General features: G+C 36.4%; 1 protein-coding gene and 1 long non-coding RNA gene across 7 annotated transcripts in view; both read left to right on the forward strand.

Annotated features, from left to right (window-relative positions):
- LOC134201541 (uncharacterized) overlaps positions 1–18,464 on the forward strand; it is a 315,836-nt gene that overhangs the window by 228,888 nt on the left and 68,484 nt on the right. The gene's annotated exons all lie outside the window — the stretch shown is intronic.
- The window catches only part of LOC101736790 (transmembrane and coiled-coil domains protein 2), a 59,304-nt gene that overhangs the window by 37,074 nt on the left and 3,766 nt on the right, over positions 1–18,464 (forward strand). Inside the window, exons 6-17 of one of the 6 annotated variants that reach the window (XM_021346170.3) lie at positions 25–141; positions 1,761–1,921; positions 2,867–2,937; positions 3,326–3,459; positions 5,223–5,237; positions 10,410–10,433; positions 12,035–12,185; positions 13,050–13,179; positions 13,685–13,795; positions 14,828–14,935; positions 15,708–15,910; positions 17,206–17,340. In XM_021346170.3, coding sequence (XP_021201845.1) covers positions 25–141; positions 1,761–1,921; positions 2,867–2,937; positions 3,326–3,459; positions 5,223–5,237; positions 10,410–10,433; positions 12,035–12,185; positions 13,050–13,179; positions 13,685–13,795; positions 14,828–14,935; positions 15,708–15,910; positions 17,206–17,340 — 1,360 coding nt within the window. The remainder of the gene's footprint in view (positions 1–24; positions 142–1,760; positions 1,922–2,866; positions 2,938–3,325; positions 3,460–5,222; positions 5,238–10,409; positions 10,434–12,034; positions 12,186–13,049; positions 13,180–13,684; positions 13,796–14,827; positions 14,936–15,707; positions 15,911–17,205; positions 17,341–18,464) is intronic. The other 5 variants (XM_062676501.1, XM_062676502.1, XM_062676504.1 and 2 more) reach the window with 5 other exon arrangements.

The following is an 18,464-nucleotide window of genomic DNA, read 5'->3' on the forward strand; positions in this document are numbered from 1 at the left end:
GTTTAATAATATAATTGTTTTCAGATGAAGCAGATGGTACCAACGCTACATCGACTAAAGCGCAAGCGGCCATCGCTCATCTGAACAACAAGATTGAACGTACTAAAGAACTGATACGGCTCGAGCAGACCATCAGAGACGGTGAGACAGATTTTTTTTTTTTTTTTATTGCCCTTGTAGGCAGACGACCATACGGCCCACCTGATAGTGAGTGGTTACCGTCGCCCATGGACTTCAGCAATGCCAGGGGCAGAGTCAAGCCGCTGCCTACCGCTTAATACTCTCCACAAGCCTCGTTTGAAGAAGGACATGTCATAGCGCTCGGGAAACACCGTGGAGGGGAGCTCATTCCATAGCCGGATGGTACGTGGCAAAAAAGATCTCTGGAAACGCGCTGTCGATGACCGCAGTGGCTCCAGGTAGTATGGATGAACTCTACTCCGGTGGCGGGCGGTGCGATGGTAAAAACGAGAGAAGATTAAGATGAAGTCGTCGTAGTGTAGAACAGTGGTGCTCAAACTAGAGGTCGCAACCTCTATGGGGGCCACTAGGAGATTGTGGGAGGTCGCCATTTTTTGGAGTTTACTCCTTTAGAATCGATTTACATATATAGGCCCGGGGTATGAAAATTATGGGGACCAAAATCGTACTAGCATGTCACACGAAATGCGTTATGCGCCTGATTGGCTCCTGATTGCGTGATGCGTGCGCGCGCCAATCAAAATCGTACTAGCATGTCACACGAAATGCGTTATGCGCCTGATTGGCTCCTGATTGCGTGATGCGTGCGCGCGCCAATCAGGAGCCAACGCGCGGCCGCGTTATTGCAGGTGACGCCGGGCTGCTGCGCCGGCAGTCCGCCACAAAGCCTCGTACTGATCGCGCGTTTCTCTCATTATTGTATTTTCATATATTTGTTAGTCGTTTGTTTTGTGTCTCGTTAATTTGTTAATAATCTGTAGTGTATCGTGTTGTCGTAATATAGAACTATTTCTCGTATTGTTTCGTTTAATTTTTTATATCCAGTAAACTCCAGTCGTGCGTCGGAGCGGACACACACACTTTTTTTTTTAACTACGCAGCTTGTAATGCCACGCCCTCTCCCTAGTTTACAGATCGCCAAAAATGTCTCTACTGAAGGGGACGTAGTCAAAAAAAAGTTTGCGCACCGCTGATTTTTCTAACTAAACGTTATCATATGTGCGTGTAATAAAATGGTATTCGCAGAAAAAAAACGTTTGTCAAATTATGCGATATCGAAGTCGTCGTGGCCTTAAGGAAAAGATATCTGGTGCATACGTGTTGAGCGATGCACTGATGTTCCAATCTCAGGCAGGTACCACTCAACAAATGTTCACTATTGACTTCCACAGTGAAGGAATAACATCGTGCAATAAAAATCAAACCCGCAAAATTATAATTTGCGTAATTACTGGTGGTAGGACCTCTTGTGAGGCCGCACGGGTAGGTACCACCACCCCGCCTATTTCTGCCGTGAAGCAGTAATGCGTTTCGGTTTGAAGGGTGCCGCAGCCGTTGTAACTATACTTGAGACCTTAGAACTTATATCTCAAGATGGGTGGCGCATTTACTTTGTAACGTCTATGGGCTCCAGTAACCACTGAACATGAGGTGGGCTGTGACCTCGTTTAGCCATATAAGAAAAAAAATTGTGAGATGTTCCCTTTTCGTAATATCACATTCAATTACATTAATATTATTTTTTTACTCAATCCGTCGCCTATATTAATTGGTTGCAGACAACGTAAACGAATACTTGAAGCTGGCGGCGAACGCGGACAAGCAGCAGCTCCAGCGGATCAAGGCAGTGTTCGAGAAGAAAAACCAGAAGAGCGCCCTCTGCATCGCGCAACTGCAGAAGAAACTCGAGGGCTACAACAAGAGGATCAAGAACTGGGAGGTGAGACACGAGATCAAACATCAAATCGGAGTGTCCATTACATTTTTTTTTAACGGACTTTATGACCTGGTAACTAAAACCTTTAGGTCTTGTCTTAAATTTATATTCTTATTTTTATGAAAAATGATAATATGGGGTGAAATTAAATGAAGATGATTAATTTGACATATTAATCAACTGAAATTAAATGTAGTGAGATGAGTTGATATGGGATGGAATATAATCTCAGTAAAATTGTGGTCATTTACTAAGATTTTTTCAGTGTACTTTTTGGAGGATCCCGAGAAGCTACGTCCAGCAGCTTTCTTTCATTTTCCCACATTTGTGCACTTTCACAGATATTAAGCAATTAATAAACCACCATTATTACACATTAAAACCTGAAGAAACACTAAAAAGACAAATTAAAACAAATCACACAACTTCACTCCTCGCGTTCCCGCCAAAAAGTCACAATTAATAAAAGAATAACGTATTAGGGTTGTACCTACCCTTTAAATCAGATCGCGGGACTCATTCACAACAGAGATAGCCAGGGCGGTGACTCATACCCAGGCTACTCCTGCTACAAGACATTCCATATTATTGATTTCTTTATAATTGAACATCTAACACTTGTCTATGAGAAGTCGCTTTGAACGATAACATATTATTAGTCTTGTAGAATAATTATTTACTCCAAAAAAAGGAATATTAGAGCATATCCCTGTTAAATCTAACAGACTTCAATATTAAGTACATATAATGTTTACTTGTATCTCTTTTTGTGTATTCAAATTGCTGCTTGAACAAAAATTATTATTTAATACTTAAGTAAAAGACATGCCCGCTATTTTTTTAGGGAATGTATCTCTTATTGCCACCACTTATAGAGCTTATTTTCACTTCACAGAAGAATGTACAATGGCATCTCAATTAAAATAAATTTTAATATTTTTTTTCTAGCAACATGGCTCCAGCGGACAAGCTCACAGACAACCTCGAGAAGTTCTGCGAGACATGGGACAAGGTTTAAAGTATGTTAACTTTTAACGTTACTGATTTATATATTCTAAAGTTTTATTTAATCTAATTCAAATATAATAAAGGTAAATGGGTTCCGTAGCATAAATGAAACAATGTTCAACACCTTTTTTAATTTATTGCTTCGATGGATGCTCATTACCCACCTGGTATTGAGTGGATACCGGCGCCCATAGATTTCAACGACGTAAATGCCGCCACCTACTATGTGACACGAGTTCTAATTCAATTTTTTTTTAAAACGCATTACTGCTTTACTGCAGAAACAGGCAGGGCGGTGGTACCTACCCGTACGGGTTTATAAAACACCCAGTATCCTGTTAAAGTAAAAACAAAATAAATAGGAGAACTCTAATGACGTTTGCTTTCTTGTTTCCATAGAAACGTGGGCGGAAACATCCGCGACGGCATCACGGGTCTCGGCGGCAGCGTCATGGCCGCCCCGCGAGAGTTCGCTCATCTCTTCTCGAGGTCCAACCGGTTCGGATCCGCTGACAACATCGCTCAATTAGCCGGTCTGTATACGCTATCTTATCACCTCAGTTTATGGAGGTTAGGGGCAACGAGCACACTGTACTGTAGATTGGGGGGAATAGAGACTAGAGTTAGAATAGGGACAAATCTGGGATATCACAATACTTTATTTAGTGTTTAAAAATATTAAATTGTTTAATTTACTCATCAAAGTTTTGTAACTAATTAAAGATGTTAAAAAGTTAATTACCTAAAGTTAGATACCCACCTAAAAACTAAATAGTGCCAGCCCTATCGAAAAACTGTATTGTCCCCATACGTAACTAGGTTCACGTCAAAGCCAAGGTGAATCAGGTCAAGCTAGTTTTTTCAGTTTTTGTAAATATTTTGTAATGAAATATTTATCATAACGCACCGTATATAAAAATTTAAGCCTCCGGAACCATTTTAATCTCAATTTTATTGGTATTACTCTAAGAAAAACCATTTAAAAATTTGTATTGGATTTGGAAAGGGTCCCGATTCCCCCCAATCTACGGTATATGAAAAAGTGTCCTACAAAAGCGGTTAGGGTGGCGCCACCGTAGCAACGGCTGTGTTTTCATAATGCTACCTCAAAAATTATTATTTTATAATTTTCAACTTATGAAACTTTATTTATAACGGCCACATTCATATTCACTTGTTACGCTGTTGTTTTTTTAGTGGGTTTTTGTGAGTTATTATTTGCTGCTCATTGTTGGACACTTTTTCAATTCGTTCTCTCCATATACGACAGTTTTCCTTTCTTCTAACCTCCATACATAATTTTATAATCGATGGTGGACAGGCGTATGGTTCATTTTCTCGTAACTGTTACGGTATTATTCGAAAACAACTGCATTACTTTTGATATGAAGTCGCGCTACGATATATCGGCACCGAAATAGGTCAGTGATTCGATAACAAGGTATCGTGGCGGTCAGTATTCTAAGCCAACGGGGACGGGTCTGTCATTTAGTCGCTCCATGCACTAGCACTCCGATATCGATGTATTGATTATTTAGTCTTAATGAGTTTTTAAAGTAATACTTATGATGCGTTAAAAGACTCGCTTCTTAGAGCAATTGGTAACCCTAACACTGATTCGACAATGTCGCCAGTGTATCGTATAAAGGGTTGTCCGTTTATATTATCGATAAAATCTTTTTACGATATAAAGAAGCAATCTTAGTACACTATTTCTTAATATAAATTAAACAGACATGGGATTTTCGTTTGAAAAGATAATCGTAGGAACCCTCGCATCTAAGGGTCGCTTAAAAGAAATAAATTAAATATTGAACTCTAAAATGATAGATAGATAATCGTGATCAATGCTAAAAATGCTATTATGATATACTTTTATTTATATATCCAATAGTAACGCCACGCTTCATGGCGCGAAAAGTTTTCGTTTGCTATTTATTGGTTGATGCGTGCGCGCCATGTTCGTTACCCGCCGCACCTGAGCGAGATAGCAGCTGTCTCTGTTTCTGTTGACATAAAATCTTAACGTAACCCAATAAAGACTATATTTCAACGGAATTAGCACATGTTTTTGATCGCCTTTAGCTTACTCTCTGGTTTCTGCAGTCGTACTTTGCCGACGCTACTCATAAATGTGATAAGACCTGTTACTCTGTTTGTATACATATCTATAAACTCTATTGTCTACGCTTTAATATGCTTTTTGCTTTAAATGTTACGTATACAAAAAAAAAAAACAAGTTCATGTATCCATATTATGTGTCTTATTTTAATAGATATTTATTTTGTCTCACAGAGAACACGGGTGCTTGTGAGTATATAAGGAAATTGGTAGTGTTTCATGTATCCTGTAAATAATTTACACTCACATTCATTTCATTATAGTGAGTTATTTTTTTTTTTTAACTTTAACTAAACTGTGTGTATATTAATACCATCACAATAGATTTGTTTGTAGCGTACGGTCTTAGGTTTTATTACTTATACCGTCATGTAGTCAAACATAAAAGTAGAGACTTAATTTAAAAAAAAATTAACTTCAATATTAGTATTTAATAATGCATGAATAGTCATTTAGCCCCGAATTAGGATTCCCTATACTATGGGAAACAGGGTCTACTTAAATACGTTTAAATGTATAAATATAAATGTTGATATTAAGATATTAAAAATGTGCGTCACACAAATGTTTGTCCGATGTGGGAATCGAACCCACAACCCTCTGCCCAGCAGTCAGGTGCTCTCACCACTACACCACTGGAGCAGCTATTTCACAGAAGTGAAATTTTATTACCTTTTTTAGGCAAACGAGCCTCTCCACCTGATGGTGAATTGTTACCGTCGCTAATGGACGTCAACAATGCTAGGGGCACAGCTACGTCGCTGCGCATTCTACCTATATTATGAAATCATTGCAGCAAAAGCGTACATACATTAACGTAAGGAAAAAAAACAACATAATGCCGCGGGATTATTGACGACCAGTCGTGCGTGAATAAAACACCGTATACATTTACGCGTTCAACGACTCGTGTCGTTAAATATCAATTTGTATCTGTTGGAGAACTATTTATTAAACATAATTAATTTGCAATAGTCATAAATACTACTGACGTGACAACGTCTTATAATTCGACGGAGCCGGCTGCACGCACGAAAAAACATGACTCATTGAGGCGTTCCATTTAAGGCTTGAAGTGCAAGCGAGAGCGCACAACGAGCGACAAAGAAGCATAATCGGCCTCCGCATTCGGCAGCGTTCGACATCTGTCTCTCTCCTACTTGAGTGAGCGATGCATCCGCGTGGACAGCTGCTATACAATAATACATTTACATGTTTTCGTCAAGTATGAAGTTCAGTGAAAAGTGAATGTGGTGTCAATTGTCCATACAAAATATTTATCAAACAAACAAATAAAATTAAAATTTTATTTTGAAAAATGAAACCATTTCATGAATATTTTGTTATGACGTTGCCACGTTCAACTATCGTCAGAAAACCGACTTTACAGACAACCGATTTTTTATAACAAATTACATGCAATATAAGTGCACGAATATAAACAATGTTAATTCTAATTTCGATAAAGAAATATTTTTTTTTGGATTATTATGTTCTAGTATTTTTTGCAATAAGCGTAAAACGTACTTAACGAATATATTCTGGAACACGCCGGGACAACCCCGTATCTCGCGCTACACGGACAACCACAAACCAATAAGGCACCTGACAGTTGACTCCAGTTTCATTGCAGTTTAAAAAAAACCAAATTAGTAATTAATCTTGAATTTAGTCATTTATGTAATAGTGTTTTCTTTCACGTTAATAAGGTGGTTGTCGTTTCGGTTTAATTACGATTCTTTAACACCCTCTACTAAATTTAATAGAAGATCACGTTGAACAAAAATCTTCTATTTAAGTTTGCTTTACATTAAAATAAATAATTGTACATTTATTCGCGATAAGTTCGCGAACACGAACTCGGTGAATAAAGAACGGAAAACGCGTTAAACAAATCGTCGCCTTACATATACACATCGACCTATGCAGTAATCTGTGAGTAATCCGCGAGACAAGTTGTTCTCTCTGTGCTAAACGAGAATATTGTACACAGTCATGATGACGTAAAGGTGATAATAGTGATAATGTTGTTTCGAAAATGCAAAAGGTGCCGAAAGAAATGTAAATATATTCATAATAACTCAGCATCAAGGATCGGGATTCGATGTTAGATATTGTTGTTTGGTTCAACAGTATTGTTGACTGCGGTCTGTATTGTCCTGTTAATACTATGTCCTTCTTACATCCTTATCTATGTCATTATCGCGCCGTTATCACCGAGGTCCCTTCTGTTGGTGTCAACAAATGATGTAATATTCATATACAATAAATTCAATGTAATTTAAATCTGGCGATGCTCGATAATGTAGGGTCGCTCTCATTGATAGCACGTAGTACGATCTCACGCAGCAAAGTAAATGAAAATCATAACTTAATTAAAATTATTCTTATGGTTTCTTTTCTTTCTTTCTTTCTTTTCAGTTACATTGTATACGACGTTTTGAAAACTTCATAGTCTTCATTAATCATAACATTAACCTAACATAATCATAACAAATGGGTTTCTCGAACAATATTTTTTTTCCTAAATATATCTCTAATGAAATTTAATTTACATGTTACATCTAAATTGAACAAATCGCCTCATATTGCATGACCATATCCATTGGTTAATTGTAATTGGCGCCGTATTCGTTCCTACGCCGGAGACAATTGTTTCAGTGTCTAACAAGACAATAGGAAATGTATTCTTCTTCTTGTCTATATGCTATCAACAAAGAAAAACACACAAAAGGCTCCTCTGACCTTGGTATGTGCTTAGTATCGAGAATATTTAGTAACATTTGTAAATTCGAAGAGATAAGAATATTACAGATGTTAATTATTTAAATTGGATTTAAAACAAATGTATTAAGCAATGTTTATTAGTAGAATATTATAAAAATAGGTACTAAAATTTGTATTATTCGGTAAATAGAAGTTAAGTCCAATCGATTATATGTAAATATATTTTTTATTTATTTTATTTATACTTATTATACACAAAAAAGAAAATACAATAAAAACAGATTTAAAAGAATGTCTAAATACTATGTACAAAAACGAGCTTAACTCATTCATGAGTTTTCTTCCAGCAAACCATTAGCAGAGAGAAATACGATACGAATTGTGATTATCTGACAAATATAACAAGTCAAAAACAGCATCCCATTTATACGAAACCACACAATAAGCTACCAACACTGGTCGCATATTGCTTTAATAAGGATCTTTAGAACGAAATAAAAAATTGTTTGGTGTTCGAAATTTAAATTTCCCTCCACAATTTTATGAATAACACTAAAATGTGTTTAATGTTTCTAACCTAAAAATAGATCCGATTTTCGCGCTAATTTTTGGTCGGCTTAAATGCGCCAATACAAGAATAGTTACTTTGGTATAATCGCATTAATGGCGTTCGAAGACAAAAGCCTGCCTCAGGTGATCTTTTAACGATCACTTATTAAATCTAAGAAAAGAAAGTGACATCCTTTGACGGGTGTTAGAGCAAAAAAACTGCAAACAACATTCATATATTCTTCTTGGCTATGTCTCTAGTATTGCTAATGTCCATGAGCCACGGTGACTAACCATCAGCCGTATAATATTCTGCCTAGAATATCAAATAAACCGTAATGAAAATAAACCGTACTATACAATCGTTGCTCGAGCCAAAATACACGAGTTGTTCTATCCACATAGGCCGTGACTTTTTGAAGGTGAAACATAACATAACAAATTGTAAAGTTTATATTTTCATATTTATCACAACGACCTGCCTATTAATGCAATATATCCCAACGTACGATCGTATAACATTTCCAATTTTTTTTATACTTTTCCTATTCGCTGGTAGCTAGGGGCTATTCCTTTTAGTCAGGTCGACTCCGACATGCCCCGCCCCCCATCCCCAGTGGAGGGCGGAAGTCCGGCGATTTCCTCCTGACCAAAAAAAGGGGCTATTCCAACTACGCGCGGACGGTGCTTTCGTTGCCTTTCGTGAGTGGTAGACTTTTTTTTTAATTCTCTTTATATTCGTTCAGACGTTTTCGTCATAACGGATACTCCCGATCCATTAGCGGTGGTTTTAGGTACCACAAGCACCGGCTCGACGAGCGAATTAACCCACAGACACAGCCCACTGAGTTTCTCGGCGGATATTCACAGTGGGTCGCGTTCCCGATCCGGTGGTAGATTCTGCGAAGCACTGCTCTTGCTAGGGTCAATGTTAGCATCACTCCGGCTTGAACACCGTGAGTTACACGTTAGGGCGAAGCCTCTCAAGGCTATCAGCATAAGTAGGGAAAAAAAACCGACGTTACGATAAATATACAGTTTTCGTAGTCACGGAAGAAGAGAGTAGGGTTATTCGTTGATAGTTAACATTTGACATTGTGCTGACGTACATAAGTATATAACGTCTATGACGTTTTGTGACTAAAAGTTGAGATCATATTTCCATTATTAATCTCATCGTTCATACGTTGCACGTGTATTAATTTGTAATTAGCATTGATTCGAGCACTGTCTTAACGCGTTAAAAGTGTAATAGAAATAATTCGCTAACTTGAGGTACATATCACAAGATTATTATTAACAAATACAATAAGAATGTTTACTTAAGTTCAGTTCTCATCGCTTGTGTGCCGATCCCAAGGAGGATAGAAGCAAGGGACGACATTTGAAATTGGTCGTAAAATAAAATCAAATTGAAATATATAATGGCAAGAGAAAAAGGTATTCAGATATTGGTGTTGACAGCTTCTAAACATTGTGCTACTGTGGGATAATCTATTTGAAGGATTTTACCAGGTATTTTTCTGAATGTCACCGTGATAGATTTCGTTCTTCTATTTACAACTATTGAGAATAATTTGAAATGTATTTGACTGAAATTCAATCACATTTTTGTATTTAAGAGATTATAATTAGACTCCATAAAATAACCTTAAAATACGTAGAGACCAGCGGAATAATTCGTTACTAATTACATCAAACGGACTCAACAGACTTAAACGGATTATTTATTCTGTCTTTTATTGTACAAAAGACAAAATAAATAATATATTGAAAGTGTACAAATATTACATTTACCTAGTCACCTAGTGTCTCAATAGGATTAGTTTGTTCGCTTTAACCTATTACATATTAAGCTCGTCCCCTTGTAGCTCCTTGTAGCTAAATATGCAAAAGCTTTCTTAGCGATTATCATTTCGTAGTTTCTAGGTAAACATATTTACTATAGCAGGATTTGCTAAAACAAATCTTTATCCACATTTTCAATCATAGAATATAGTTATATATTTTTATTAACCAAAAAAAAAAAAGCGCATTTGTGTGTAATTGTGTCGCTTATCATGCTGTCTCGTTTTTACACGCCAGCCCCACCACATGCGGAACTAAGAGGTAAATAAACACTTTACACTGTAACGGTTTACTTTTTTGAGTTTTCGTCTTTATTAGTGTTCGTATCACGAAATTCGACTATAATCACTGGCATTTCAAGATTTCATACATTACATTTTTTTCCTTTTGTTTGTAATTGACATTCTGAAAACAAAACTGACTGCAGCAAAAAATAACAAAAAAAAAGGAAATTAACTGACAAACAGAGGAGAAAATAGTGCTTAATTATTATTAATGGGACATTATTGGTACTGTTTTGTCTATTCACATATAAACATGGTTGTTGGTTTAACGGCTTCCACAGATATACAACGCGCACGCTTCCTATAATAGCTTTGTTTTATTAAATTTTAGAGTGAATATTAAAAGGTAATAAATTTGTAAAGCAATAAAAAAAAGCATAAATTTTTTTCACTCACATAGAAATACATTTATCACATAACACTTAAATTTTAAAATATATTGGCAATTCTGGTCTGGGACTGGGGGATATAGTGTCTTTCTATTAAAATGTTTACGTTAATAATATTACAAAATTTAATACATTGAATGAATAATTAAAACAATGTTAAAATATTGTTATAGTTTAGATTTATGTCATGTAATTTTGTTAAATTGTCTTCATTATATAACTTTTCGTTACATCATATTATAAGTACATGAGAATAGATGGCAGCACGTGTATAAAATAATTTTGTAACAAGCTTTTTGTACAAATCTTTTTTATCTAATAAATATAAATTTATAATAAAGCACGTGCTTGACATAGGGGAGGCATTTATTAACCTCCTTATGATCTTCGCACTCAAAGAGTAAAACCCAGTCACGCCTCGGTGCTGGTACGCCCGATTTATTTGTCTTTCGCCTAAATTTCACAATGCGACAATTTTATGGTTATAACTTAATATGACACTAACATTTTTCTAACATTACATACATTTTTCTATGATTGTTTGACTAACTGCATAGTTCCAAAATTAGACTATATATCTCGTGGCTCTGTTACCTTGTCATTGTTACTATGAGTCATCCCGCCACTCACCTTGAGACATGAGGTCGAAATTTGGGTAGCATTGGCATATAACAACTATTAGCCTACTCGTTAGAGAAATAGGCAAGACGATGGTATCGATTAGCCCTGGCTGACGACTTGCTTTATTAGTGTCTGTACTATATTGGCATATAACAACTATTAGCCTATTCGTTAAAGAAATAAGCAAGACGATGGTACCGATTAGATCTGGCTGACGACTTGCTTTATTAGTGTCTGTACCATATTGGCATATAACAACTATTAGCCTATTCGTTAGAGAATTAGGTAAGACGATGTACCGATTAGCCCTGGCTGACGACTTGCTTTATTAGTGTCTGTACTATATTGGCATATAACAACTATTAGCCTATTCGTTAGAGAATTAGGTAAGACGATGTACCGATTAGCCCTGGCTGACGACTTGCTTTATTAGTGTCTGTACTATATTGGCATATAACAACTATTAGCCTATTCGTTAGAGAAATAGGCAAGAAGAAGATACCGATTAGCTCGTCGTTAGTTAGTCAACAGTCGTTATTGTGTATTGAGTGCCTCTACAACTTGACAGCGAACGCGTCGTCTGAAGGTTCGAGGGCTTCGGAAGTAGGCGAGGCGGCTGCCCCCCGAGGCTCAACGTTGCCGCGCGCCGCTACGTCACCAGCGCCCAAGTACTCGCCCGACGCCTCGCCCAGCTCATCCGTCACCAGCGAGGGAGCGCCGTAAGTGAATGACAACTTCTCGACGTTAGGGACATGATGATTTCCTTTTCACAAATTGGACGTTTCAGACTGTGGTTTTTGTTAATCTATCCTCCCCCTCCTTCAGTCGATCGCTCACTGCTGAGCATCGTGATGCGTCCGCCTGTGACCTTTTTTTTTGTAATTTGTATCCACTTATGTCGGTCAGAGGCACAGTGAAGTGCGTGGCTCAGTCTCATGTCCAGATACTCGGACACTTGGTCACTCCATCTTTTTCGGCTTCGACCTCTGGATCGTCTTCCATCCATTTTATCCATCACTATGAGTCTCTCCAGGCTGTCAGAGTGTTTTCTTGCTATATGACCAAAATATTGGAGCACTCTATATAGGCATTTGGTGAATGAATAGCCTCTGTTCAACTTTTAACTATACTAATATATAAATCTACAGTGGTTTTTACGGATGTTCCGTTATAACTACTGAACCGTACATCCGATTGACTTGAAACTTGGTATCCATGTAGAAAATATATGTACTTAATGGATAGGCTAATATTTATATGAGTGTTGGACTCCCTAATAATAATGATAATAAATCTGGTGGTAGGACCTCTTGAGGCTCCGTGCGGGTTCGTACCACCACCCTGCCTATTTCAGCCGTGAAATAGTAATGCGTTTCGGTTTGAAGGGTGGGACAGCCGTTGTAACTATACTTGAGACCTTAGAACTTATATTTCAAGGTGGGTGGCGCATTTACGTTGTAGATGTCTATGAGCTCCAGTAACCACTTAACACCAGGTAGGCTCTGAGCTCGTCCACCCATCTAAGCAAAAAAAAAAAAAACGAACAAAAAATATTGGATGCATTGATGGGATCTATGTAACAGGTACCCAACGCAGACGGGTGCGAACAATATGACCGACTCTGCGTTCACACTCAAACCGATCCTGAACGAACTACGCGAGCGGAGGGAGGATTATGAGCGGTTAGCCGAAAAACTAGAGGCGCTGAAGGTGGTACATAAATGTTTTATTATAAATACAGGGTGTTTAAATCCAGTATTAAAAATAATAATTATATACAGGGTGTTTGATTCTAGTATTTTACGTACATTTTTATTTATATGTTTTCGGCATTTTTAACTCGTTCTTCTATTGGCTTATGAATGTGTTATATGTATCTATGTATGTATGTAACGGAATCGTCAATGTAATTAAAGAATACTTATAATAGTATTTTTACTAACTTATAGCCATTTAATTAACTTGAAAATATGCGCACTGTATCAAAGACCGATGATAAAACAATAGTTTTATTACCTCGGTCAATGTTCTATGTGGGATTATCAGGTTGAATGTTTGATTTTAAGTTCGGCTTGCAATTTGAATTTTATATTTTTCTTACTTTTATTAAAGTAATTTTTTAAATGAATGTACAAAAAAAAATTTTTTTCTTGTTTTATTTTTGCTTTGTTTTAGTTTGGCTCAAAGTCATATGTCTAATGTGAATGGAATATTCTAGAGCCTGTCCCAAGAAGTATCGTTCCTGTCTTCCGCGTTGCAAGAGGAACGATTCAAAACCGAACGCTTGGAGGAGCAAATCAATGATCTCACTGAACTACACCAGAATGAGGTGAGGATGACATATTATGATCCATAAAATGACCTCAAATACGCCTATTAGGAAATTGTAGATATTCAATACATCGTTAATATAAAGTGTAAAAATATTATTTTTCTAATCTATATATTAATACGTGAAGCAAAAACTTTGTACCCCTTTTTACGAAAATTGCGCGGATGGAGGAGTATGAAAGTTCCCACACTTATAGAGAATATAGAGAAAAATGCAGAATGTAATTTTTTTTTAAGTTGAGCATAAAAATAAATTAAATCAATAAAAAAATACATTACACACATTACCATGTATTTGACACAGACACACGCGTGCATACTATTTGTTTATTGTCAAACTTTTGTTATTGCATATAGTCTGTGGTCAAATTGAGAATAGATTAAATATGGGACTTTTTGGCGGGAACGCGAGGAGTGAAGTCGTGTGATTTGTTTTATTTTGTCTATTTAGTGTTTCTTCAGGTTTAAATGTGTAATAATGGTGGTTTATTAACTGTTTAATATCTGTGAAAGTGCACAAATGTGGGAAAATGAAACAAAGCCGCTGGACGTAACTTATCGGGATCCTCCAAAAAGTCCACTGAAAAAATCTTAGTAAATGACCACCATTTTACTGAGATTATATTTCATCCCATTTTATTTCATTTAATTTCATTCCACTCCATAATATCATTTTTTATAAAAATATGAATATAAATTAAGACATGACTTAAAGGTCTCAGTTACCAGGTCATAAAATCCCTTAAAAAAAATTGATTAAATATTGTTTGTCTTTATTAATATTTCTCTATAGTGTAGTCTTCGCGAAATCTGTGATTATAGAAGTAAAGTCTTTTACAATAGAACCATATTATTGTTCAAACTTATAATTTCAATTAATTATAGTCGAATTTCGACTACCGGGGAACCACTAGTATCAATAGAAGCACCACTAGTCGTTGCAAGATTTAGTCCTGAGATATCTTATCAATATTCTGGCAATGTCTTGAACGTGTTTAACGAAATGACATTAAATTTGTGTTCCATTCAGGTGGAGAACTTGAAACAAGCCCTCACAGACGTGGAGGAGAAAGTACAGTACCAGAGCGAAGAACGAATACGAGATATACACGAGGCGCTGGACCTCTGTCAGACTAAGGTATGTCGGCAACGTCGACACGTCCATTGACTGCAGATAATTGCCCCAAAATCTGCAATTTTAACACCGTTATGATATCCGAATACGGTGTAATAACAATAGTTTAGAAATTAAAAAATATCACGCCTGAATAGCACACAGTACTAAAGATAAACATGATCATTTCTTTACGCCGTTGATTCTGATCATGGGTCAAATTAATAAAATTATTGTCTTGTTATCGGTCCTTTTAATGCCTGGACAAATTTTCAATTTAATCTAAATAAAGTAAATTTTTAATAAAAAAAAAAAGGATTGGGTGGTTTTATGAAACCACGGCACTGGCACAAATTAGTAAGAGTCTATACACTGCACGGTCAGCTGCTGCGAACTATAGGCGCCACCATATTGGCCTTGGCTGCTCTGACGAGCGCCTTGCACTTTATCCCTACTCCGCGGCCGAGCGTCACGCGACATGCAACATGCAACACACAGACGAAAAATTTTCACTAATAATAATAATATAATATTTAGTTTTTTTTTTTTTTTTTTTTTTATTGCCCATGTAGGCAGACGAGCATACGGCCCACCTGATGGTGAGTGGTTACCGTCGCCCATGGAGTTCAGCAATGCCAGGGGCAGAGCCAAGCCGCTGCCTAGTTTCGTCTAGTACAAAGCGTGGTCGTCTCGATGTGACTTGGAGGCGGTACTTCCATGACTTTTCGCCCGTTCGAGTTTTGTTGCGGCGGTATCTGACGCGACGCGGTCGTGTAGTCTCACGGTTTGGACACAGATCAGCAAGCTGGAGCAGTGGGCGGCGAGCGGGGGCGGCGGCACGGGCGGCGGCGGGGCGGGCGGCGAGGCGGGGGGCGCGGGCAGCCTGCCGCCGCGCGTCGTGCTCGTCAAGCTGCTCAACGTCGCGCTCACCCTGCTTCAGCTCGCCTTGCTGCTCGTCGCCACCGTAGCAGGAGTCGCCATGCCCTTCTTGCGGACCAGGTATCAGTTATTCCCTAAACCGCGTCGGTCAATACACTTAATACTTAAGACTGAACTTTACTGGTGGTAGGACCTCTTCTGAACCCGCGCGGGTAGGTACCACCACCCTGCCTATTTCTGCCGTGAAGCAGTAATGCGTTTCGGTTTGAAGGGTGGGGCAGCCGTTGTGACTATACTGAGACCTTAGAACTATATCTCAAGGTGTGTAGCGCATTTACGTTGTAGATGTTTATGGGCTCCGATAATCACTTAACACCAGGTAGCTGTGAGCTCTTCCACCCATCTAAGCAATAAATAAAAAACATTGTTACAGTAATTGGGGGGAATTGGGACAAATCTGGGATGTCACAATACTTTTGTCGGGTTGTTAGAGATTTGACTTTGTTGAACTGAAAATAACTTTTATTTTGTGTTTAAGAATATTAAATAATTTAGTCGTCAAAGTTTTGTAACTCATTAAAAATGTGAAAAAGTAAATTACCTAAAGTTAGGTACGTACCTAACAACTAAATAGTGCCAGCCCTATCGAAAAACTATTGTCCCCATACGTAACTCGATTCACTCCGTGCCTGGGTGAATAGGGACAAGTGAGTTTTTGTAAGTTTTTATGGTTATTCTTTAATAAACTATATCTTAATGCATTATAAATGAAAATCTAACTACCGGAACCATTATGATCTTCGTTTTATTACTATAACTACAAAAAAAAAAACGATAAAAATCAATGTCGAATTTAAAAAGTGTCCCGATTCGTTCGTCGTTACGAACGATCGTAAAATTTTTAGTCAAAATAAAAATAATAACTAGGCATGGGAATATTGTGGAAATTATGCCAAGATAAAAATCAACAGTGGTCATGCATCTCTAAAGAAACCGACAATGACTTGGTCTTGTTAGTGAAAACACAAATTATTGCATTAGGCGGTCTTGTACTGGAAATTGCCTATATCACAACAGTATGTTCTTTTTTATTAAACTCCGAATCATGAAAATTCTCTTAATTTACTTTTTATGCCAAATTAATCGATAAATAGTTGTCGATGTATATTAAAATTATCGATAAATAGTGGTCGATAATTAAAATAATCGATAAATAGTTGTCGATATATATTAAAATCATCGATAAATAGTTGTCGATATATATTAAAATTATCGATAAATAGTTGTCGATATACATATATTAAATTTATCGATAAATAGTTGTCGATATACATATATTAAATTTATCGATAAATAGTTGTCGATATATTTTAAAATTATCGATAGACTTAGAGGACTAATTATTACGATTGCAGAGTACGAGTGCTAACGACGTGTCTTGCGGTACTAGTCGGTATAGTAGTGCTGAAGCAATGGCCCGAAGTGTCTCAAGTGTCTGAACATTTGGCGAAAAGACTCAAACATTACTTGTTGGACGCTCCCGCGGACAGGTAATGTCATACGTCGGCCTCTGTACTCCCTCCACTTTCTGTAGATGTCGATTGATCTTTTAACGTTTCTGGATGTGAAATTTCTTAAATTTTCATTGGTATTCAATGCATTCTTTGATAATTATTTCATTTAACTCTAAATGATGCACAACTTTCGCACGTGTTGAAGTTTGAAAGGTACTTATATCATCGATATTTAAAACGTGTCTCTGTTGACTATTAACAACTCTTTCTTATTTAATTTTCTCTTATGTGCTATAATGATATTTTAAGTCAGTATTCGCTTCTTTTTGTAATCTTATGTTGATGTCAAAATTATGAAAAAAAGTATTTATTTTCGATTTTTCACATCCAGGTTAAACGGTGTGCGTCCGTGTTCTTCAAATATAACAATTAACTGTTGGAATCTAACTAATAATAATGCTTAGGTAAATAAATATCTCAAGGTTATGATTTTGATGAGCATTTACTAAAAAACATTAGGTTTTTATAAAAAACATTTTATGTTTTTCAACTAACATTCAAATATATTGTCGTAATAAAAATATGTACAAAAGTAAAAAATAATATTATAATTATTAATATTATAATGTACTTAAATGGAAATTATGCAAATACCCACATTTACTGTTTGGTAATGATTAGAAGTACAATTTTATCTGTAAAGTAATTAATCTGTCAATTGTGAAAAAGGTTTGCAAACATTTGCTAACTATGAAAACGAACTTTTTTCATAAAACGTATTTGCCGTTCCATTAAAGTAATTTTTTATATAATTCATGAATAATGAAACATGATATTTAAACTAACAAAAAAATATATTTCTATTCGGAAATATAATTTTGGTTTTTCTATTCCAATAAAATGTTGATATAGAAGGATTTTCTCTCTCTCTCTCTCTCTCTTTCGGTAGCTCTTTAGAGTATTAAATAGTATCAAGTCGTTTAAAAGTATGTATTTCCGAATATCAATATTGTTTTGAGAACTAAAAATAACTAACATTTATTGGGACTATTTTCAATACTAACTCTGAAATTAGTTTTAATGTAATAAATAACTTTACACATGAAATAAATTTGATGTATTGTAATGTATTTATTTGTGTATTATATTGGAATATAGGC

Source organism: Bombyx mori, chromosome 27, assembly GCF_030269925.1.
Source record: "Bombyx mori chromosome 27, ASM3026992v2".
Taxonomy (NCBI): domain Eukaryota; kingdom Metazoa; phylum Arthropoda; class Insecta; order Lepidoptera; family Bombycidae; genus Bombyx; species Bombyx mori.